This window comes from Chironomus tepperi, unplaced genomic scaffold (assembly GCF_022539635.2).
Source record: "Chironomus tepperi strain 1889 unplaced genomic scaffold, CSIRO-AGI_Ctep_v1 contig_85, whole genome shotgun sequence".
NCBI classification, from domain to species: Eukaryota; Metazoa; Arthropoda; class Insecta; order Diptera; family Chironomidae; genus Chironomus; species Chironomus tepperi.
In genome coordinates this window covers 1827393-1853740 of record NW_027226207.1, presented here as the reverse complement: position 1 = coordinate 1853740, position 26348 = coordinate 1827393, and the positions used below count along the sequence as shown (strand labels likewise).

The following is a 26348-nucleotide window of genomic DNA, read 5'->3' as shown; positions in this document are numbered from 1 at the left end:
CTTTGAAATGTAAACAGTAAATCGAAAATCAAATACGAGAAATACCCAAAGGAATAAGAAACATTTCTTGTTACTTATAGTCAATATGTGAAAAAGTTTTCTTTTTACTATAAAATGTTGGTAGTTTATTGAGCATACATTGCAATGTACAAGCTAATTCTCATTCATAAAGCATGACGATTTATAGATTTTTGATTGATACTTAAACGGTTCTCATCCAGATTTCACTCAATTCCTACTTGCCACATTTTTATGAGTATGTAAAAGCTGTAAAATGAAATTGGTTGTAGACTTAAACATGTATAAATGGCTAAAACGCATTTGAACTACAATTTAAATATAACTGTCAAAATTTATTTGAAAAGTAACGACCATAAAATTTTTAAAAAATGAAGTTCAAAATTTTATTTGAAAATTGAAGTTCAAAATATTATTTAAAATAACGGTCAAAATATATTTGAATAGTATCGATTGAATTTTTACAGACTTTGAATCTAACGGTCATGTAATTTTTGAAAAATAACAGTCTAACAAAATTTTATTTGAATTTAACGGTTGTTTGAGTTCAAAATTTGAATATGAGAAAATTGACCGACAGACAGACAAATTTTAAACAAATTTCATTTTTTAGATAAAATACACTTTAAAATAATGTTTAAAACCGTTGGCAGTAATAAAGAACATGTAAAGAGTATTTTCTTTCATTTTCATTTTTTCTCAATTCATTTTATTGCATTATATTAACATTCAATTTTATGCTAATAGTTTGAGTATCAGTGCCATTATTTTATATTATATGTGTGTGACATGATTTTCATTCAGCATAATCTTCACATTATGATCATCATAATAACATAAAATAGGAAACAAAATCACTTTTCCTTCAGTTTAATATGTTCAGCTCTCAGTTCGCGCTTCTTCCATCAAGGAGAAGTTAAATGTACTGATTTAAGGAACAAAAAACGAAATTATTTGCACTTATAAAAACATGTTATACATTTAACAATGTGTATGTATATAATGTGTGTGTATGTATATCATACTAACAGTCGACGAGTTATAACTAACAGATTAAGATTTGATATGATAACAACAACAAAGCTAAACAATTTTATGGACTTCGACGAAATCGTTTTGTTCTTTAATGGGGTTTGGATTTTTCAGGATCATTGGGAAATTGCCATCATTTCAATTCATTAGTTTTGTAAATACTTCTATTTGATTCCATTTTCATAGCACACTTTGTTTTACTTGGTTCTATCAAAAAACTATTTTTAAAATACTGGACTTTGTAAAGAACTTATTTTAAAATTTATGCAAATTTTCTAATTTAAAATTTAATGATAATATGCTTACTTTGATGCAAATGCTTTTCGTCAAAATTTGATTGAATTTATAAGTGAAAAAGATTTTTAACTTTTTTAAAGTTTATAACTTTTTAAATTTTAATTAAGTTTAAAATTTAAAACTTTTTGAATTTAAAGCGAATTTGAAATTTTTATCAAATTTAAATTTTAAATAAATTTTTAATTTTTTACCAAATTCAAAGTTTTTGAATTTAATATTAATTTTCTTTTATAAACATACTGTTTCCTTTATATAATATCGAGATTGTCTTTCTTAATTTTCTTCACAAATCAAATATTTTTTTTTTTAATTTTTTAAACAAATTTATTTAATTATGATTGAAATTTCACTTTTAATTTGTGTTGCAAATTAATAAATACTTGAACAATTCAAGATTCTTTCTTCAAAATGATACTACATCTTAAATTATTTTGTTTAAATGAACATTTTTACAATTTCATTCTTGACTTTTATCTTCAATCAAAGTAAGCAATTTCAAAAATATTTATCATTCTTTTCTCTTTTTTTTTCTAAAATTTTCATGATATTTTCACAAATTTCCTTTTCAAAAATTCACAGACTTTTCAATAAAATTAACAAATATTCAATCTATAACAATCTTGATATATATTCCTACATTTCTATTCACAACATTATCTTTCTACAATTGTATTGTATTGTATTGACAATTTCCGATAATTTTCGTCGAAGTCCATTTTCGAAAAGATTGAAACAAATTTTTTTGACACTTCAAATTATTGTTAATAATAAGTCTGTAACAGAAACAGATAATAATTCTCATGACACAATAAAAATAATAATGTCATTCATAATACACAACATTTCAGTTTCCATATATTTCTATCCTTTCTTATAGTGAATAGGATGCAAGTCAATGAGATAGCGGGAGAGAGAGAGCGGACTAGGAAAAAAGTTATACATATAAATTGGTGTGGATGAAGTATCTTATGTAAATATCTCTTTCTTTTTGTATATGGCTATATCGTATGGATTTTAACATGTTTATTTGTAGTATTGCTACACATAATGAACATTTGAGTCATAAAAATTATCCTTTAAAAAACATGGAAAAATTGATTGAAGTGTTTTTTTAAATGATTCCCGAAAATCTCGATTAAAGTAAGCATAAATAATGGGATTTAATGTTGAATTAAAGTATCCGATCCAAAACAATATGGCTACGACGATGTCAGGGCAGGGGCAGTACTCTTGTCCACATAACGATGTTATAACATACCTAAAGAGAGAAAAAAAGAGGAAATAAATTTATTTCTGTAAGCACTTAAAATATCTAAATTAATGGTATTATGTATGTTGGGGATGTTCATTAGTGATGTCATTAGCTGTTTTATATTAGAAGCAGAGCTCGAATTCGAATAGACATTTCCATATAATCCATCTTTTTGGAAGTTTACGAAGATGACACCCCAGTAGACATGAGGATGTGGGAAGCCAAAGTCTAGTTCCGAAGCTGACCAAATGTCAAGTTTGGACCTTTATGGGTTATCATCTGTGTACCGCTCGTATATATACAAGTTTTGTGATTAGGACAGCAATAAAGTTAGCTTTTTGAAGCAATCTAGGCTTCAAGTCGAAGCGTGGCTCCCCAGCAGATACATAGCTTCATTGAAGTCAGTTCGAGTACCAAGCTGGTAGCTTCCACTAAACCAAAACAAACTCCCCCTATCCCCAAAATCAATGACATCACAAATAAACAACCCCAAATACCATTTAATGTTAAATACTCACCATAAGAAGAACGGAAGCCAGCACAGTATAAAAACGCCTTTGCAACGTATGTTTGAAATGAAGAAAGATTATATTTTAGTATCAAATCACATAAAACGAAAGTTTTACAAACACATGTTTAACATGAAACCCCTTTTGCAGTAGTCATTAGTCGGTACAGCCCCTAACAAAATTAAATTCTAACTCATCTCCATTTATCTATATAGTCTTTAATACTCATTCATTCATTGTTCGGGAGCAATTGTTAAAATCACTCAGTAGGGCAATAAAAAATATGTAAGGATGAAGATAAAGCGGAAGGTAGAGTTGCATTAAGCTATTCACACACATTCACTCATACTCGATTCTGAATTAAAGGAAATTAAAATTTAAATCCTTATTCTGTCCATTTGTGTGACTGTTTAATTGTACAAGATTTAAAGCTTACTGTACTAAGCCTTTACATCCCCTGAAATCAGTTTGCAACAAAGTTACTCGATAGTGTCAATATAAATTAGATCAGCATGTATTAAGGATGATTATTAGATGAGACGGAGGGGAAATATTATTGGCAATATATATTAAAGTAATGTAGATTTCAAGTACATCATTAGAGCATCCTTACTGATTAGATATTAAGCTTTGACATGCAATCTGATATCCGTGTAGATTGAAAAGTACACGTGTGTGTCTAAGAACAAATGTTTGTTTTAGAATCTAACGAGTTTTATTCCGTACATGCCAGGTGTCATTGAGAAGCCATTCTAATAACTAATATGTTCAGTTTATTTAGCAATGGAGACACGTTTCGGTGCCAAGGACTCTTTGAGCATATGGAATTGTGCTTTTGTATTACTATTTGGTATATTAGTTTATTACTGACTCTGAATTGATTTGGAATTGAATGTTTTGATAGGATTTTAAGGAGTTCTGATTAGAAATGTTAAAGGAGATCGAAATGGCTTGATATCTAGCTAGTGCTTTAGTGTGGCAAATGAAAATTGTAATGAGAATCTAGAATTTCTACGTTCGAGATTTGTTAAAAAATTAGAAATTTGCATGTCAAAGTAGGATTCTGTCGAGAACTGCAAATCTTCATTTCCTGCATTTTAGATGCCCAAGACTTGTAGTTTTAGGTTGTATTATAGTTCATCTAAGGCTGCACGTTTGCAGTTCAGGACGAATCCTATGAAAAAGTCGATGCAACTCTAAGATTTCCTTGAGATTCGAACCTAAGCCTTCCAAGTCATTACCCCAAAGATTATCCATTCAGATCATTATCACCAATTTCCTCTGCATCTCAGCAGCTACAGAATCAAAATCATATCAAAAATTCATCAATTCCTAAATGTTGGTAAGTGAACCATTACAATGATAATATTGGACTAGCCTTAACTCGACAGCAAGCAAAAAGAAAAATTTGAATCATCAGGGAAATGCGCCATATCAAATATCATGTGTACGGATATACTTCCTCATAAATAAATATATTCTTTCCCTTCCCTATTCAAAAATGGACAGTAAAATATGGATATTAAAGCAATTTTTTCGATAATGTAAACGGAAGAGATTTTACTTGTATACTTTAATATAAATTATCAATTTTATGTAACATGACATGTTAGACATTTGTAGTTGCTTATCGACTCTTGAATATTGTATAAAGTTAGATTGTTGTGCTGTCACAAAACTTTCTCATGTGTACAAGATGTGTACGGAGGAAAAATCGATGACAATTTTTTTTTAAACTTTTCATTTAAAGCTTTTTAAAGCTTTTAAAGTTCGTTAAAAATTATAAATTATGTTAGACAAAAAGGAATTAGTCATTTGTCATCTGTCAAGAGTAATTGAATTATCTCACAATTTATCATGCAAATTATCTCTTGTCTATGCTGAATAAAACTTTTATCCCATACAAAAAAAAAAGAATCTGGAGAATCGTTTCCCTTTATCTGCTGTACATACTCATAAAAATACAAAAGATAGTCAGTCTCTACGGGTTGTGTATAAAGAATGGGATAGTAAAGAAGCAAGCACTCTTTACTCTATATACTTACCCATTATAATTCCCAAAGTCCTTGCTGCCTTATGCTCTGCTCTCCAACCCTTAGAAGGTCTTGTTGATCCAGCACCTTTTTTTTTGTGTGGATGTATACAAAAAATATTTATTTATTTTATTTTGGACAGCATTTTTTTGAGGGGTGAGTATGTAAAGGAAGAAAAATATTCAAAATAATTATTTGATTATACACATTTATGCTGCAAATTGGTGTTAAAGTGTGTAAACGATTTAACATAAGGAGTCGTTATTATTATAGCGCTATAAACTTTTTATTTATTCATTCACTCAAATAATCTTTTTTTTTTCTCTTCTTTTTCTTCCTTATGATGATGATGACTAGCTCACTTCCTCATCATGGTTTACTATTTTAAGATCTGATTTCGTCCGCTATACAGCAGTAAGTAAGTAAGTGAATGAGTATAAAATCTGTGCAATTATGTATTCATAATCAAGCAACACATGAAAGAATAATTTAAAGCACCCCATAACAAGAAATTTGCTATTGTTTGGGTTAAGTGGATGGATGGGAATCATGAAAAATTACAATAATTTTTATATTATTAGGGAATCTTATTTACAAATACAATTGGATGGGGAAATTTACTTGAGTTATCTGATTTTGCTCTTGTATCAGATTCAGCTTGGGTAGCAGTCAATCAATAAAATAAAAATATTTACCAATAATTTATATCCAATTCAATGTTTTTTGTTGTGGAAGTTTGAAAAATTTTCATTTTGTGGACAAATAAATTAAGTACGGACATCAATTTTTCAAATACACTTACTACGCATGAAAATGTATAAATTTTGTCTTGGAAAAATTTTACAATTTTCTTAAAGATTATGTTTTATTTTTGAGAAGCGATGCCAATGCTGATAATGATATGCTAATCTCTCATTTTCGAATTTTTAAGCAGTGAATTTTCTTGGAGATTTGAAATTTTTGTTGAATTGCATTTAAATTTGGATTTAGTAAGCTTTGAATTTTGAAAGTTTAAATTTTAAGGGTTGAAAATTCAATTTCTGAACATTTTTTGAAATTTAAAAATTTAATATTTTGAATGAAACAAAACTTAAAGTTTTAGTAAGCTTTGAATTTTGAAAATTTAAAATTTAAACATTTTCGATATTTGAAATTTTCATATCTTTTAAAGATTCAAAATTCGAATGTTTTGCATAAAAATTTAGAATTTTAAGGTTGATTCGAAACTTTAATTTGAAAATTTTGAAATTAAAATTTTAGTTCTTCAAATTCAAAAATTTTGCAAATTTTTAGAAATTCAAAACTTTTGAAATTAAAAATCTCTTCAAAATTTTTAAAATTAAAAATCTCTCCAAATTTTTAGAAATTTATTTAAAACTTAATTTCTCAGGATTTTAAACGTTTTGCCCATAAAAATTTAAATAATTTTGAATTTAAAAACTTTTGTTTTTAAATTTGTAAAATTTTTGTTTTTAATTTTTAGAAATTGTTGCTTGAAAAATATTTAAACTTTAGTGGCGTGAAAATTTAAAATTTCAAAATATGTCAAAAATTCAAATTTTAACAGTCGTCAAAATTTAAAAATTTAGTCGAAGCCAAATTTCAAAAAAGCTCAAATAAAAAAACTTTGCAGCGAAAAAAAGTAACTTTAATCACCAACTCTGCGATTATCCAATTTCTGATCAATAGATGATAGATTATAATGAAAATCAACTGACCTTGTGGACTACATTTTTTTCTGTTACGCTTGTAATTTCGCCTAAATAAACATCTTAAACAATCGAAAAAACTCGATCGGACAGACGATTTCGTATCAACGTCATTTTTATAATTGCTCAAAAGCATTTGATTATTGACTTGATTATTATTTAAATCATCCTCATCAGATATTTCATGTTCATCATAATCGCTGTTGTGTTCTATAACTTTATACCATTTGTCTCCATGAAGTTGTTTTATATTTGAGCCTATTTTCACATACATTTGAAGTATAACGAGAGAGAAAGAGAGAGAAATAAAGAAAGAAAGAGATAGAGAGATAGATAAGGGAAGAAAAAGTTGACGTAAATAATATAAATATCATGGAATTACTGTATTTTATTTATTATTTTGCAACGTAAGTTATAAAGTATGAAAATAAGGAGAAAGAAAATTTCATTATGCTGATACATATGTATGCATATATAGATACGATATCAAGTGTTTATAATAAATAAGTATGTACTTATATATTAAAATGAACGTAACGTTTAGAAAGAAAAATAACTTCAAAGCTCCACAAACGACAAAGCATTCAACAAGGCTGTGCCTTCATAAGTTCGGTTTCTTTTTCTTATTTTCTTTTTATATCCATACTTAGCATTTATACTTCTTAGAGCAATATTTTCAAAGAAAAGTCTGTTCAGTTCTACTGATTCAACCTGTCTGGATGAGTAGGTGGATAAGAATCGTGAGACTTTCTTTCTTTCTTTTTTATTCCTACACAATCATTGAGATTTCCATCCATATGATCTTGATATGATTGAGGATATAGTGGGTGTGCATTAATTTGAGAATTTCTAAGAATCTATCTAGACTTACAAATAATTATAATTATAACAAATGTCTACTGTATAAAATGATAAATTTATTCTATATTCGGATTTGACATCCACAAAAAAGATGAATAAGTCGTGCGAATTTATCTTCATATTTATGTATGTTCTTCTTTTGCAGATCTCTGTGATTTTTTTTATATATTCAAAATGTTAGGCGTTATTGTTGATGTGTTTGTTCTAAAAGTAATTTATCTTTGTAAAGTACTGTGTTTACTATAGGAGCTTTTTGTTCACACGAGAAAGCTTTCTCATCTGTTTAAATTTACATTTATTTTCTTTCCTTTTTTGGCAAATGAATTTTTAAGGCTCACATTTTTCATATTGAAGGATTATTAAAGGCGTTAAAAGTCATGAAATCTTAATTCTATCAAAATTCGCATCAACTAACTAACTTGAGATGACTGAAATAAGCATTGTGCAATCTATATTCTGGCATTTAAAGCTTAGTGATCCGTTTAGTGATTGCAAGAAGCGGTTTGAAATTGTAAGTGACTGGTTCGATTCTTATACTTGAGATAAGTTAGGTTCAAGTAGTATCTAAGACTGTGGTGGGCAACCCGTGTGTCACGGCAAACTAGTGTGATGCCAAAAATTCTATTGAAATGCTATTGAATCGTATGACGTGTACGGAGTACGCGCGAAAAATAAAAGGTTGCTGCATAGCATTGATCTAAGGCAAGATATTGACTGTATAAGAGTAATAAACATAGCTAAATTAACTGTATATAATGATAATGGTGATGTACTATTCAACAACAACATCCACTGTGAAGTAAAGGATGTTAATGAATCTAATGCAATTGATTGAGTCTTAAAACCGCAAGTTCACTGAACTCAACTCTGTGGAGCCGCTTTTGCATGATTTGCAAGTTGCACTAGTCTTGAATGAATTTTACCTTTACCACATTTGTCCTAAAGTGTCTATTCTTAGCGTGTGACTTGTATAGCCCCATTGTCACTTGCCATATCAATCAATTGAGTATGACTCTGAATTTGAGCCTCAAAACTGAAGATTCTTAACATTTCATTAAAATTTAATCAAAATTCTTCTTTAATTCCCTCACCTACAATATTGACTTCCAATGTGATTGGAAATTAGTACTAAGAATTGAGAATTCAATTGTCAAGTATCAAATTTCAAACTTTTCTTGGAAGAGATTTTGTCAAAAATTTTGCTCTGTTTACATTCGTGATCTCGATTACTCTTTTATTTATAAAACTCGTCGATGCCCCAAAGCCAGCATAAATGATTCTTTCGATTTATTTATTGAAAAATTAACTTGTGGAAAAATGGCAGAGATTTGTTCAGAAAATCTTCAGGGGGCGTTTAAGAAGATTATCAAAAAAAAATAATGTTGGAAGTAATTTCCTAAATTGTACACGGTCACTACTTGAATAAATTAGACATATTTTCAAATCATGAATTCTAAATGCAATTTCAGTCGATTACAGATTCCTGCCTTGATTCTAAATAAATTGCCTCAGAACTGTTGCTATAATTATCCAATTTTCCCTCATCCAATGCTTTCTCAGAAGGAAATGGTCACAGGTCTAGATAAATTTTTTGTATGCCACAACGTACAACTTTATGCTTCTTGCCTAAATATAATCGAATGGGCTGTAAATATCTTAATGAAGTACCGCAAAAATATGTGCTCGAAAGTGTTCTTTTGGATAAGAAATGTGTAGAAGGGGTTCAGTGGTTAGTGACGTCATTAAAGGAATTGTTATTCATGATGAGTTCTGAATCCAGGAAATGAAATTCAGTGATCCGCATTTTTAAAAGGGAAAATCTCAAGCTAATTCTAATTCTAAAGAGCATTGACTTCCAAGAAGGAAGACTCAAATCCTCGTGGTGTTGGTGTAGAGTAGAATCTGTAGTATAAAGCTATATGTAAGCGAATCTGCCAACGCAAGATCAGGTGGCAAGCTGAAGATTTGTAACCTTATCGCCAAAGGTCAATCTGAGAATCTGAGACTTAAATAAATTGTGGGAATCGAAAAATACCACAATCCTTAATTATGGACGTAACAACTGAATAATCCCAGTGGAAGTAAGGAACCCACTTCAAATATGTAAAATTATCTGATAAAAGTGTGCACACAATTCACTGAATATCAATTTTAAAAAGTCATTCCTACTCGTTTCCGTACAAAATGACTTGTAAACGGGTAAAACCTAAAGACAAGACTTGTTTGGAATAGATGCACGTATACTCCTGTACATACATACTTATTATGTTTGTAGATATCATTTTCTCATAATATAATGTGACATTGTCAACATTTATGCTTTCAGAGGACTCATGTCGTACAATCAAGTTTGATTTCAACTTGTTCACACAATTTTTTTTTTTCTTTATGCTTCTTTTTCCTATAATATTCATCCTTTATTTATCTATCAAGTATCTGTTTATTTATTGCTCCCCCTTACTTTGTATGCTTCCGCTTTCCTTTTTTCATGTACTTGGCACAAAATTGTTGAACTTTTTCAGCACATACTTAATTTTAATTACAAGCAAATAAATTAATCAATAATCATGCGTTCACTCGGCATCAGCATTAATTAGTATACTATTCTAAAATGCTAATTAAGTAACTTTCATCGATCAAAATTAAAGTATAAAGTTTATTAATAAGAAATAGCAATTCATTGTCATTATAATTATCATTTTTAAAGCGTCATGAATTTTCTTCATGTTGTGGCTTTTGATGATGATGGAATCAGGGTTGTTAGGATAGATTCCCAGAAGGATGTCTGAGCCAAAGAAAATGCGACGTGCAAAAAGTTTTCTCCTTGTCTAAAATGGATCAAGGAAGCTTCATTTTCGAGATAGGTTTGTATACACGATGTCATTCTAGCAGACATAAAGCGACAGACTCATTTCTTCTGCAATGAATATTGTTGTGAATTGTGGAGGTTGGGTTAATGTGGTTGCTATTATAGAAGAAGTTTCAATTTTAAGTCTGAACTATTTCAGTTCATTTGTGTAAATTTCTATAGAATGAGGGGGATTCTAGACTGATTTAGGAAGATGCAATTGATATTGTTGATGTCGCCGTTTAAGGGAGGTCAGGGATATAAAAAAATCTGTAAGACTAGCCAAGTAAAGCAAGTTGGAATTTAAATTGTTTTAATTTGATTGCATTTATATGGGATTCATTGGACTAGCTTCATTTGAGTTCGAAAATTTCGAAATTAATTTCGAATTCTTCGAAAATACAAAAATATTCATTTAATTGCATCAACTAGACTTGATTTAGTCTTGCATGCTCTTAGGGTGTCGCTAAGTAACCGTGTTAACAACTAAGTGCGACGGCTGAACTAAATTACATTCTAAACAAATTCAAAGTCAAGGTGAATTTCTATAAACAAAAGCATGCTTAAAACTAAGTTTGAAGCTATCTAGTTACAATCAATACTGTTACACTAATGTTGATAATTGGCATGCGGTAGAGCTTACTCTAGACATCATTTAAGGAAGTCAATAGCAATAAAAGTAAAGGAAGAAGCCAATATTAATGAACAGAGAAGAGGAAGAACTCGAATTCCACCTAATTTACCTCCTGGTTAACATTTTTGCAGTCATTAGTAAATTTTATAATAAGAATATTGCTTCTGAGTTTATTCACCCCATGCCAAATTACAAATCGTGAACATTTATTACCTCAAAATTGTAATTTTCTATCGCAGCACATTCTGTCTGCTGCGACATGCTGTCTTATTAAAAACTTTTTTATTATGGGCCCGATACAAGAAGAATTTATGCGACACATTTCATTTGACCCAGATCTAATGAGCATCTATATGAAAAATTTCAATAACAAAACAACCCTGATAAAAGATGATAAAGCGGAAAATTTAATTTACAACGAAAATTATTTCTCATATATAGATTTTTGGTGAATGTCACATATAAGCCACAAAAAAAAATATATATAAGAAAGAAAGTATGTAACGTTTGGAAATATTTATGTTGATGAGGAATGAATGAGGAAAATAATCTCGTGAATTTCAATGCATATTCTCTAACAAAAAATATGTATATTTTACAATCTGTTCCTTTTTTGCTTTATGAAATATTAAATATAAAATTATAAAAGAACTCGACATTATCGAGCGACTTCAGCGCATTTTTGTCCCAGCGATCAATAATTTGATTAATAAATCAGTTCACGATCTACAAAACAGTAAGATCCAGATCATTTGGCCCACAAAACGAGATTCAGGCCGTCATACTAGAAATTTAAGAAATTCATCATTTAACGGTTACTAAAATTTCAAATTTAAATTTTCTAAGCAACACTTACTAAAAATGTTTTTTTTTTTCAAAAATTTAATTAACGTAAGCGGCGATGAATTTGTGATTTGAAAAATTGATATCGGAATAATTCGATGACACAAAGCTAATGCTTAAAACTACAGCTTTTAACGAGGTCTGGTTGCCGAGATCTCCTGCATTACCCAGCCAGCCAACCGAACAAAGTGTATTATTAAGCGTCCTATTTTTCAAAAATGAGCTAAAAATGCTAAAGAAAAATTTAGAAAAAAAGCCTTAACTTTTTCTTATGATTCTTTTGAAAAAACACATAATCCTCTTGCCTTTTTTCACTTTTGTACAAGAAGAAGAAATGAGAAATAAAAATGGTATGGAATAAATCAATCCGAGAAAATTTCTTGTGTAAACTGTGTATTGTTTGATTGAAACAAAATTGCTTGCGGACATTTAGTTTAACATGAAAAAACATCATGTTACCAATTGAAAAAAAAAGCTAATATTATACAAATTTGTAACATATTGAGCTAAAATAATCTAATTTCGAGCGCATATATATATATATATACTCATATTATAGGCTAATAAAAAGAAGAGAGAAAAAAAAATCATAACACACACATAACTTTCATTTATTCATACTTCACAGATCTATAATGATTATTGTTATAGTGAATTTAGATAATAGATAGACAGGTATATAGATTGATAGAAAATTAAGTTAGACAGAGACAGATAGATACATAATTGCTTTCTTAAAATCGAAGGGAAATAACTGATGATACAGGCATCAGTGGTACACAATGAAGAAAATATATAATATTGAGTAGCAGGTGGGGAAAATTGAGAAATGAAACCCAAAACTTTGTTTATTTGGAATTTTTTTTGCACGCTTGCTTTTCTTTTTTTTTTCGTTTGAACAAAAGAAAAATAATGGGAAATTTATCGAGACTGTGAAATGACTGGGACGCATCTATAATTGGAGGTGTTTTTAATTAAATATTTAAGTGAAACCCGAAAGTAAGGGCAGTAAGGTGAAGAAGCTGTTTGTTAGTCTTAAAGAAACATTGTTGGTTAAGGGTCGATTATGTATGACATGCTTGATTCCAAGCGGCATTATATATGTATGTGTCAGAGCCCTGCAAACACATTACCTGAACAGACAAGAATCATGCTCATTTAAGGGTAACTACAGTTTGCCGCAGCATCCCATTCGAGGATGATAAATTTCTTAATTCTAGATACACAATCTTGAATGTTAATACCAATGTGACGAGAACTTGCAACTAGATATATGTCAATGAAAAACCAGTGGTTGTCGTCTTTCAAGTCGTAACTTGATTCTAAGTTTGTCACGAAGTTGTGAAGGCTTCATTTGAGTTTTTCGATTGAAAACTTAATTAAAAACTAATTACAAATCTATTAAAAGGCAAACAGTAACCAGAGACAGAGCAAGCTTCATGAAGCATCTGATGAAATCAATCGATTGCAATTGATCTGTAGTGACAGAGTTAATAGAGTGAGGAGCCAGATTATTGAAATGTTATTTTTAAGGAGATATATAACCAAACTGGATTAAGACATACGATCTTTAAGCTTATGCTTTTCCTTCAGAAGTTCCCTATAAGCAACTCTGGAACCTTTTTAACAATTCCACTTTCTTTAAATCATTTAAATTCCTTTTTCCGTAGGAATAGTTTGAACCCCAAAGTATATGTAAATGCTTTCTAATTTATTCAATAAAAAAGGGATTCGATCATTTTAATTTCAAACTCAAACAACCGAAGACAAAGTACCCCGACAGTCTGATACAAAAACAAACATCAACCCACTCTCAATTAATAATAAAAAGCACTAAAAAATGAAGCGAAATTAAAGGAATTTTAATGAAACAAAAATTGATCAAGTTTTCTGCGAAAAACTCTTGTGATGTTTAAGGTTTTCATTTGAATACACTTTAAGCATTTCGAGAGGCTGGTGATGAAGAAGAAATAAAATAATAATTTATGATATTTTTTGAAGGTTATAAAAAATATTCTATGATAAATTCTTAACAGCATGAAACTTTTCATTAATTTTCCTTCCTTCTTTACAGAGAATTATTACAATACACAGAAAATGATGCGGCTGCTCTATGAAAATTGTTTTCAAAACGGACAAATGATGCCAGCAACAAGACTTTTATGAGCATCATGTTGGCAAAGCTACAATGAACATAATAATAATAATGTAGCGAAATTGTAAATTATTCTTTAAAAGAAATGAATTGAAAAATAACTCTGCTGACGTAGATGGAGACGGAGAAAAACTGAAGGGCACTACTTATCATTCAAAACTTTTGGATAGTTTGGTCTTCTTGCTCATTAAAAAAGAATCGATTTTAATCTTTTTAACATAAAGGTTAGGAAGTTATATCCCAAAGTACTAGTTCTGAGTTAGTTGGACATGAATAGCAATGATGTTTTTGGGAAACCTCAGATTTTATTACATGTGCTTTGTTGGGACGGAAATATATTCAGTTCCTCTATATTTATTTATTTTGTCAACAAAATAGCCAAGCATAAAGATTCTAATCTTTAGTGACATGCAAGCAAAGGAAGGAACAAAATAAAAAAATTTTTGAACTTGACAGCAAGTCTGTGTTCGTCTATAAATTATTGTTGAAGCAATATCATGTATGGCGAATGCATGATGCCAATCAGATATCGTGTGATAAATACCTCTTATTGATTGAGTTTGAAACTATCAAATATCAATTTATTTATTTTTCCAACTAGCAGAATAAATCAATTTAATCCGTTATAGGGAACTGATTGTGATTTTATCGTAGCTACTCATAATGGATTTTTGAGTGAAATGAAATATTTTTAAGCCATTTTATGGATGAAATATACAATTTGTAAATTCAATTTTTCAATTAGAGGCAAGCCCATAGCGACTGTTAAAATGAAATAAAGAGGTTTTTCATCGTCAGCAGCCAGCTATAAACATTTTTGAGGTTCTATTATTGAAAATTTTTCATAATTTGTGTTTTTTCCAATAAATTTCATCGAAAAACTTTTCAATATTTTCCATAACCTTAAGTGAAAAACTTTTAGAACTTCAACTTCGCTATACTTCCTTTCTTGAAAGTCAATTCTTTTCTTGTTGACTTTTTTGAGCTCTTCTCTCTTGCTTTGATGATAAATTCAAATAAAAAAACCTCTAAGTAATTTTAATAGCATTGCGTACCACTTAAAGGCAATAAAGTTGAAAAGATAAAGATTAAGTAAAAAAAAGGAGGCAAAAGCAGTATAAGAAAGATTTTTTTTTTGATGCACAATTATGTTAATTAATTAACCTTCAACGTGATATAGTCAGAAAAGTAAATATAAATGAATCAAAAGAATAAAAGATCCATCGTAATACGCGAGTAGGCTATGTAAGTAAGCATGTCTGTGATTAAAAATAAAGAGAGAAAGAGAATGAAAAGGAGCCAGAGAGAAAGTAAATGAAATATAAAATAGAAATGAAGGAACAAATTCCAATGAGAAATAATAACAATTTCTCTGTGTTTATTTATTCATTTAATTTGCTTTTCTGATTATAGCGCCTGGAGGTTAAGCCAGTTTTCTAAAATTCAAGCACTTGAGTATTTTTAAGAAAAATTCTTCTTTTGTTGAAAATGAAATGAGGAAGAAGGAAGAGGATGAATATGAATGAAATGAAAATACTTAAGTGGAGGAGGGTAGGAAAGAAAAATAAAGTAATATGTAGCATAAAGAAGTGATTTTCTTCAACAACTTTCCACATTAAGTAGCATTACTTACTTGTCGAGCTATTCGATCTTTTACCATTTCCTCTATCATGTCCTCCACCTCTATCAGCATTCCAACCAGTTGCCCCAGGATGATAGGCATCGGAATCGTCTTCGGTTTGAAAATCTATGACATTTACGTTATATGTTACATTTGAGGGTGTTCTTTTTCTTTTCACTATAGTTCTATCATCCAAATATATTGGATGAATTGTATCACAACACTTTATGCTGCTACTTTGCTCAATTGAAATATCCTGAACTTGATTTGCTTGTTGACCATTCACGGCACTGTTACTGTCGCTTAAATTAACAGGCTTTAATATACTACTAATACCATCCGTTGTAAGATTATTATTGTTGTTGGCCTGTAGACAAGTCGCATTAATATTTGAAGCGTCAGCAACCAAGGTTGTATTTTGGTGCTGGATAGCGTCCTTTAATAAATTTTTTGTTATACACTCATCTTGATTTATAGCTTTTGGAGAAAAATCATACAATAACTTAAACGTATATAATTTATCGGTATTATTCTTAATGTTCAACAAAACGGTATCGATACTCCGACTATTATTCAATTTCAATTTTATATCGTTACTTGCTGAATTAACTAATGGTGGCAGTGAGACCGTTTCTTTCTTTTGTAGCTTGTCAGTAGTATTCATAATGTCATCTTGTGTCGTCGTCGTCGTCGCGAGTGAATCAATTTTACTCTCCTCAAAGACTTTCTTTAATTTATCGACATTAAAAAAATCAGGATTATCGAATTGCTTCTTACATTCAACATCCGATAATTTCACTTTCTGATTGTGCTGAGCAAAATTATTATCTAACAAATTTTTGTGATCGAAGCTTTTATTTAAATAATTAAAAATATCACTCTTGTTCACTATTGCTTGATTTGTTCTTTCATTATTTAAATGAAGATTATTGGATTTATCACTAACACCGATTAAAAAGTCCGAATCACTCAATGCATAAATCATATTTTTTGGTTTATTGCCATTACTATTTGTACCAATAGAAAAGCAATTCATACGACGTAATTTTTCAGAATTATAACGCAATAATGAAAAGAAATCAGAGTCGCTTGATGCTAATTTTTTCTTTTTGAAACTTTTTTTGCCTAGTCCATTACTACTGCTACTGCTGCTATTATTGTTATTATAACTATTACAATTATTGTTATTATTTGTTGTGCTACTACCGTTTATAATATTATTGTTGTTGCTATTATTATGATTTAGGTTTATGTTGGTGAAGCTACAGCCGTTTGCATTATTTACTTGATTGTCTTTGATTATTGACGCCGAAGATATCAAATTCATGTCGTTCTCTTTTGTTAACGAATTCTCCAAATTATTCATGTACGAGAAATTATTTACAGAACTTTTACTCTCAGTCGAATTTTGTTGCTTATCCAAATCATCTTTGTTAGCGGATTTCATACTAAATTGATTTTCAAGTGCTTTAGCGACGATGTTAGCATTTATAGGTTCACTACCCGAATAACGTAGCATTTGATTATCGAAGCAATGATAAATTGATGAAACGCTTTCGGATACATTTTGCGACATTATTTTCTCTCGTTCATGTTGCGCCTCTAAATCCCTTAAGTCAATACTGCTCCTTGATAATCTACGTGGCGGAGATGATGGAACTTTTAGAATGGAAGTTTCGTCATATTCTTGACATAGTAGAATTGCAGGCACCTGTGGACATATTTCTTCATGTTAAACACAGAATCTAATATAAATATATGAACTTCTACGCACACACAGTGATATACATGTATATATGCTTTTAGTTAATAAAATAAATGGAATTTACTCCTTTTTCTTTTTCATCATTTTCCCGAGCGGCACGACATGGATTTCCTTCTTTCTCTTATTGAAGGAAATTGTGCGATATCATGAATGACATAGGCATTCACATAAAAACGTTTTATTCTAAAGCAGATATTGTTTTTGATGTTTTTTTAAGGTACTATAGCAAGATGAAAAAAAAAATTTAATCCGTACAAAGAATTTATAAAAGCTCTGCTGTACAGATAAAATATTTATCAACTTTCCAAGAATAAAAATGAGCATATGTAGCCTCATGCAGATGTTAAATTATACAAAACATGAAAATCATCTTGACCATACTCAACTCGGGTTTTTCATTTCCGTTTTATCGCCTTAACTTCTCAAATATACATGTATACCATTTAATATTGATTTTATATCTGCATGCTTCTAGTGTGAAAAATGTCAAAAAAAAAAAAGTTGTGAGAACGACGAGAAATGTAATGCGATTTAAGCTATACATACCTCCAATTCACTAACTTCACTATGGCTTTCTTGTTGTGCTTCTTTTATCGTTAAGTTATTTTCATCACAATCACTGAAACGTGGAGTTTGTAATTTCAATCTGTTGTTGATCGGTTGATAATTGTAGGGTTGATTTTGTAAATGTACACTGTTCAATAAAATGTTTGAGCTTGTGCGACTGAGTGCTTTACGTTGCCTTACTGCCTCTCTAGATTAATTAAATATACAACATAAAATCATCACTTATTTATTTATGCTGGTTGTTTAACAGAGCTATTAATACGACAAACTTACTTGAATATACGGTAATACATTGTTATCATCACAATTCCTGGGATCCAAAATGATATTGAACTTGACACAACGGCATAAACTTTGTTCACAACAAATGTACATTCACTTGGATTTTCGTCCATCCATTTTAAATGTTCCACTGTTGTATACCAACCGAGAAATATCGGAGTGAATGAGATGAGGGCTGGTAGGAACCAAACATTTGCCAACATAAAGAATACTGTTCTCTTATTTAAAAGTAATGGATATTCTAATGGCCTACAAATTGCAAAATATCTGAAAAATTTTCAAACATATTACTAAATTGGTATTTTTTGCTGATTTAGGGATTTAAAACGATATTTTATTGATATGCAATGTGCTCCACTCTCTTTCCTCTGCTTTAACGATAACTTATTAAGAAAAATTATACCATTTATTGGCTTTTATTGCGAATTCGCTAAATTTCAATTTAGAAAAAAGTTCTCGATGTCAGCAAAACAGTGCGATAATGTTGATGAAAAAGTTTTACGTTGACGTAATCTTCACGGATGATATCGCATGTTATGTTTTTTGCTGATAAACATGAATATTCTGGTAATTTGAATACTGTAGTGGTTTCTGCTACATATATTCTGTAACGTAATATCTATTTATAGCTTTTATAGTAGTTTACTCAAAAACAACGTTTAATCAGCGCTTTTGGAGGGTTGCTAGCATGTTTGTTTAGTAGTTTCACTTTAGTTAAGGAGCAGCAGCTTTTGTCTAATAATTAAATTAAGGTAAATATTTTCTTCATGTTTGTTACTACATATTTAAGTAATGGATGAGCTGAGTTTCAGGAGGCTTTTTAATTTTAAATTAATTACTGTCGTTAGAAGTTCAACTTAAATGGATTTTATTTATTAACAAGCCATTCATAAAGTCAAAGTTAAAACTGATTACATCGAGTAATTGTTCTAAAAATATGTAGGTAGGTAGATTCCTTCATGAACAGTTGTAATGCAGTTTTCTCCGTCATAATCATGTAATATGTAAGCGTATAGAAGCCATCAAAGGATGAGAAAAGTTTTCATTGTCTTAAATAATTTATAACCTGCATAGTCAAATTGTGTGACGTTAATTGAAAAATTTTCTACGTCAAACAAACAGAGCGTGTGCTCACTCATGAAATATCATTAATTCAGGAGGGAAATGAAAGATAAATTTAATCTATCAAAAATTATTTCATGATTCTATCGATTTAGAAGAATAAATAAACAAATAAATGGAAACAAGAGGTGTATCTAGAGAGAGAATTTTTCATTGCATATCATCAGGTTTTATACAGGAATTGACGTTGAATGTCAATCAAAACGAAATATTAGGAGCAAAAAAAAAGGAAAAAAATGATAAAATATAAATTGAAACGATCAAAAACCTGTCTACTGATATACAGCATAGATGAAGTATGCTTGCTGTTGAAAAGTAAACATCCAGACTATTCCAAAGATCACACAAGAATCGTCCAAACAACCACTTCCCCGATAGTTCAACGGATGCATTGAATGTCATTGCGCACAGAGCAACTATTTCCGAGATAAATTGAAAAGTTTTTTTCCTTGATATCAATATGCATTCAATTATAAAAGTTCGACATGTGTATAAATACCTAGCATATCAGCCATAGCAAGGGAAACAACAAAATAATTTGTGATGACTCTGTAAAAAAATACAATTTTTATAGATTTTTGGCTTCCCTCTTTAACTTTTTTTCAATAAATAATAAAAATTTTAAAGTGAAGCAAGTCAAAAATGTTATCTAATGATATTAATTATAATTTCAGCGTGCTATCAGTAAATGAAAAAAGCAAGTAAATGAAAAATAATGGCATGTTACTCATTCTAAATGATAAACCAAAATGAAATAGATACGAGAGTTTATAAACCTCTGTGTGTGGGAATGAAAAGAATGGCCCAATTTAATTTGATACGATGAGGAAATATGATAAGGATTAATTTGGTTATGGCCAGTCTCTTGTATCAAATATATTTCTTTTTTTCGATCCCATCATTTGAAAAAAATAATAATTTTTTGTCTTTATCTGGCAATCCGACCGCAAATTATTTAATAAGATAATGATTTTAGCAAAAGGTACAAATGTTTATCTTTTTGTTTCAAACTTTCATTTCTATGTGGTCATTTACTTATGATGTCTGGTATCTAAAATGGGAACGCGTAGGAAGCATATAAGAGCAAGGATTGATACTGTACTAAAAATAAATACTCAAATTACTCAAAATTTACTTCTGCTCAATACTTTAGCACTGGAAATTTGATCGATTATCAGTCCCTGGATAATTGGATCTTAAATTGGACGAAGAATAATTTGCAGACTTTGTGGACGGCAAATGATCGAGAGGAAGACTGAAAAGTTCATATATTGGATGTGTTTATAAGGACGCTAGAGTTCTCAATATTCTGAATTGGTAGAATTCATCGAAAGATAGAGCTGTCAACAGACGTTCACTAAACGCGGCAATGGGCCACAGTGCGCCCCAGCCAAGGAAATAAGGAAGTAAATTGAACTAGAATTCTGTTTTGAAAGTCGAAGTTCATGAGTGTCAAAACTGACAAAACACTCCTCACATGCTGCTCTACTCATTCATAGGAAAACATCATTTGAAAGCACAAGAACCTTCTCATGAAAGGTATCAATCTTCAGGCGTCGAGTTGAAGAAAAATTTTTTCCACATGAGAAATTATGATTTTTGAACTTTCTTAATTACATTATATGTTAAATGTCAGAGTAAGTGGCATTAGATAGTGTTGAACAGATGAACAGTAGCAATGAAATAAGGAAGAAGAAGAAGAAAACCCACACATAATTTGTTTGGTAATTTATCAAGAATGAATTGCATTCGCGTATGCGGTATGTTAATGATGAATTTACGTTCACTAGCTGTGAACAGTGGGAAATCGCACATCCTGTGGATCTTATTTACTGCAGTAGGAAGCTAAAGAGTTTTTATCTTCAATTCGAGTATTGTGGTATGAACAAGTATTATTGTGGGAAGAATAAAATGTCTATAAAGTTCACCTCGAGGTTTTTATTAAAATTATGCATAAAAAAATCATTTAAATTTAAATTTTAAATTGATTCATTTTAGCTTTAGAACTGACAAAGTACTTTCCCATCAAAGCGCTTAACAAAATTATCGGAAAATGAATTTTTCATGAGATATAGGGCTGAATAACAAAAGGTAAAGTATTTAGTAGATGTAAATAAAATTTACTGAAATACAACAATAAAGTTATTGTATAAGAGCCTTTTCGTTCCGTAGCACGTAAATAATAAGAAAGTCATTAAATAATGAATGAAAAAAGTGAGTTATTTATGAAACCAAGGAATTAAAAGTCCTACGCGTTATTACAACGCGTAAGTCGTTTGGTTTGCTAAATATATATATGCTTTACGACGCCCACTGTTTAACGTATAGGATTGTAAACACCAAAAATAACCTTAAATAAGCTCCAAAAATGTCAAAGAATTCGATCAAATTTCAGCTTCATTTAATCAAATACCCTCCCAAAAAAAATCCAACCACAATAAATTCCATCACAATCTACAGATAAGTTTTTATAGGAATAACAACCTTTCGGTCGATAAAGAAATTTAAAGGATAAGTTTAATTGTCAATTTAACATTTACATTAAATTTAAATGAGCTAAGGTCAATCATTCTGACAATCTCAAAACAGAATTAAGGAAACAATGTTACTGACCAAAGGGGCTTCAATATTTAAATTAGAATGTAAATTTTTTCGCATTAACAGATTGATGGAATTTTTTTCTGATTGAATAAAGTTTGATGGACTTGATTCCCAAGTGAAATTATGCTGTTAACTGTATACCACACCTCGAATTGCTTTTATAGAGGCAATAAAAAAATTACTGTTTAATTGCAGAAATCATGCTTATCAATTCAAACAATAAAGCTCTCTTGACTATAATAAGCTAATGTATTTGCGATGGGACTTTCTTTTGACTGGGGGAGAGGGGGAATTTACAGCAGTGGTGGGAAACATGTATGCTAACTTTTGGAATCACTATGAACCGTTTGTTGAGTTCGGCTTTACAGATTTGGACAAAATTGATCAATTTTCTACAGATTTTAACTACATCCTATAGTCTACTCCTTTATACATCCCTACTTTCTATTGTAATGTCTATGAAAATGAACGAACATAGAAAATGTTGAGCAAGTCGTGAATATGATGGGTTTCAAAAAAGGAGAACGACTCATAAAGAATATTCATAAAAAGAAATGAAATGTTCTGACTAGACTATCCATTTATGTAGATAAGTAATTTCATAATTAAAACCCCTTGAATAATTAATAAATTTTCAAAAAGACTTTGAGTAACTCCTTATTAGATTAATATTATTAATTTTTTCTTTCTTTTCATTTCTCACTCTTATAATTTCTCGTAGGAGGAAAGGAAGGAAAAATGAAAAAGAAATATTGAATGAAGGGAAAAAGGAAGAAAGGATACAGCAATCGAAAAAATATGGTAATAGGAAGAATAATAACGAATAGTATGAGAAATGAGTTTCTATTCTATATAAAAGAGTAAAATTTATACAAAGGAATTGAATAATCGAACGTACCTTAATTTTCTATTCCTCCTCACAGCTAATATAACTAACGCATTTCCTAGGACGGCTCCGATAATAATTGAGCCAAAGATGAAACCCTTTATACATAGAACACTATAAAGGGCTAAATCTGGTTCATCATTAAATGTTGTATTTATTATTTTTCTAGAGTTTACTATTGTTTGATTGTATGCTGTTGTTGTAAGACTTTCACTAACAATTTCATTATAAATGGTTGTAAAGTTCATGTCGTCTGACATATCAGTACTAAGAGTTACATTATCATCTATTTCCGAAGACATTTTCATTTGACTACTTTTGCTTACTTTATTTATTCAATTAAATAAATAATATCTCTTTGCTCTTTTAGCTTCTTGTTCTATGTTGTATCATAAATATTCTCTTTATATATATATGCATGTATAGGTGGTATATAATTTTCACTATTATAATAGACCTTAACGATCATTTAACGACAGTATATTTATCATATTTATCTAATACACAACACTGCGATAATATAGACTTACTAAATAGGAAACTTATCACATCATCACAACACACATTTCATGGGTTTAATCGTTTTTAATCCTCTATGACTACTTTTCAGTTGCTGTAACATGCTGGTATCTATTTCAGAAAAAATAAGCATATACATGTAATACACAAGTAAATGACATGAATTAGTTCCTAAAAAGTTTTGTTATTCCACAAAAAAATATGAAAAGTTTTTGTCTATTTTTTCATACGTTAGATTAGAATGTAAGATTAAAGGGACAAGCATATATCACTGGACCCCGACAAAAATCATCATTCTACTCGTCAATGACACCACATTTTTCCTATCTATCTCTTTCAACTGTAACCTTTCTATATCAGAAACTTTCTGTTCATTTTGGATGTTTTCCTTTTGTTTTGTGTGTAATTAGGTATTCAAATCTTGATCGATTGAAGATGCTGCGTCATAGTTGAACAATTATTTGGAAAGTGTCATGAGTCGTTATTGATCTCTCTTTAGTTTTCTTATTACTCATTTACCATGCTTAGATTTTAAGATGCTTTCGGAAATTCTATTGATTTATTCTAGACATTATGATTTGTGTTTTGGGAAAGTCAATAGCTTGTAGGTTCTATGTCTATTAGAAGCATTAATATCTATAGTTTTAGGAAGCTCTTCATCATAATAACTGTTCAGATCGGATTTAGAGTTAAGTTGGCATTCTGTTAGATTTTGAGGCAAATTCTAATAGATGTAAGAGGTAAGGAAGAGGATGTTACCGGAAGCTTAGAGGATGTGGGTTCGATTCTCATTGGGGATTAACGTTTACTGTCTAATTCCTCGAAACTGAACTCTATCTGCTCGAGGATTACAAGATAAATTTAAACTTCTTTTGTTATTAAAGCTAAGCTATCAAAACTCTGAATAGCTTATAACATGTGAATTTCACGAAATTGAAGTTAAATTGATTCTCGACTAAATAGCTTAAAGCAAAATGAAAAATGCTTGATTCTCTCATCATAAATCTCTCTCAATTGATAGGAAAAAGAATCATGTTAAAAGTTGAAGATAAAACTTTAAAAGGCTCTGATTCTATTATAAAATGAACATGAAGATATAATGAATGAGCAAACATCATGCACAACACACAACAATGAAAGGAATGAAACTGTAACTGTAAGTAGCTCTTTTTTCTTGAAACTAATTATCAACCTGGAAAACTAATCACAAACACTATTAAATGGAACTAAAAAGTTAATGAAGAGATAACTAGAGTAATATAGTTGTTAATATTGTTATGCGAGTAGGCAACTGTAGGACTAAGTACAAATGCCTGTAGATATATAAAAACTTTGTTTGAATTTCTATAACTGATTAACTTTCAGTAGAAGCATAAATTTCAAAACTTTTCTATGATAATGTTTTTTTTTTCTCTGACCTGTATTTAAAGCAATGCCCGGGTTTGTCATCGAGACCCAATTTATACAATTCACAAATCTAATCCTACTTTGTTCTGTGAATTATTATTATTTGTAATAATTTAAATAAATCTGAATTTTATCCCCATCTCATTATTTAATGAAGATGAATATCATATTACTTCGTCTACGATATTTATTGTGCATATACTAGATGTGAGACATGGTATTAAGAAAAAAAAAGGATAAATGAGAAGAAGAAAATTGTACAAACGAGAGATATTCAGTCGGGAAATAGGAAAAAAGCCTTTAGCTTGAACTCAATCTACAGATATATTCCGTCAAATAATTCTTTTTTTTTTGTATAATGACTCGGTGTAAACCTTTTTTTCACGCGATTTTCTTTTCTATTTTTGTTGTGTATTTGAGAATGGGGTGTTATACTTGTGTGTATCTATAAAATCGATAGTTTGCCCTTCAAGAACTCTTTAAATTTGATAAATTTTTTTTTTATTTCTCCGCTCGCTCATTTCGACTATAAAAAAAGGCTAGCGGAATGATTCTCACTTAATAGAAATTTTCACCATCCATCTTACACACGGAATTGATTTCACATCTATATATATAAAAAAAAATTCAATTTCTCATATATATTTTTATTATTTGATTTAATGACTGCTCATAATCACTTTTTCTTCATTATAATTTTATTGCTAAATTACTTAATGCTAATATTTTATAGCACAACAGTATAACTTTAAACTTATTTCATTAGAATTTAAATAAAAACTAAGCTTGGAAAACGGAATAAAAATTTTTTTTTCCTCTCGTACACAGACTTTTCCTGTGTGTGCGACTATATCGATCCTTTTTCGTCGAGAAGAAAGTTTCAATATTTTTTTTAGTACATGCCTAGGATTTCCAGCTGATTTTCTTCGTGCTATACATTCCGTGTACTAATAACGAATGTGGACGAGATATACGAAATGAGAAAAATGAGAGAGAAAATGTAGGAAAAATATGTAAATACACAACGTGACTTCTTACGATTGTTGTATGGAAAGTCAAAGGAATAACAAATTCAATGAATTTTACTCTCAAATTTTTTTGTTGTTGTTCCTTATCACATCTCGTGAAACCAATTGTAATGAATGAAATCTAATTATTCTTTAATTAAATTTTACTTAATTTGAATGCGTAATTAGGAATGAGAGAGTTACGATATTTTGCGCGCCAAAACTCATTTTTGTGGCCACCAATGCCAAACTTGTTTTTGTTTGTCAAAACGTGTCGTGTATAAAATTACGAGAATTAAAACTCACAAACAAACAAATAAAAAAAAAAAGCTTTAAAAGCTTACTGATTGTGTCAAGCCAAACAAAATCAAAGTGTTTCC

General features: G+C 29.8%; 1 protein-coding gene across 7 annotated transcripts; it reads right to left on the bottom strand.

Moving 5' to 3' along the window:
• Positions 1-1970: 1970 nt before the first annotated feature.
• LOC139086303 (octopamine receptor beta-3R-like) lies at positions 1971-26226 on the bottom strand. 7 transcript variants are annotated; one of them, XM_070634710.1, is made up of 12 exons: positions 26000-26226; positions 25520-25908; positions 23048-23665; positions 20048-20097; positions 19817-19964; positions 18418-18693; positions 18124-18331; positions 15825-17523; positions 6860-7108; positions 5154-5228; positions 3118-3154; positions 1971-2605 (listed from the first exon to the last, which is right to left on the bottom strand). In XM_070634710.1, the coding sequence occupies exons 3-12, from the start codon at positions 23341-23343 to the stop codon at positions 2386-2388; spliced, it is 3258 nt and encodes a 1085-aa protein (XP_070490811.1). In that variant the 5' UTR covers positions 23344-23665; positions 25520-25908; positions 26000-26226; the 3' UTR covers positions 1971-2385. The 7 variants fall into 7 exon arrangements, with proteins under 7 accessions (XP_070490811.1, XP_070490813.1, XP_070490814.1 ...); XM_070634712.1 differs by having other exon boundaries at positions 25549-25908; XM_070634713.1 differs by having other exon boundaries at positions 25642-25908.
• Between the last annotated feature and the right edge of the window lie 122 nt (positions 26227-26348).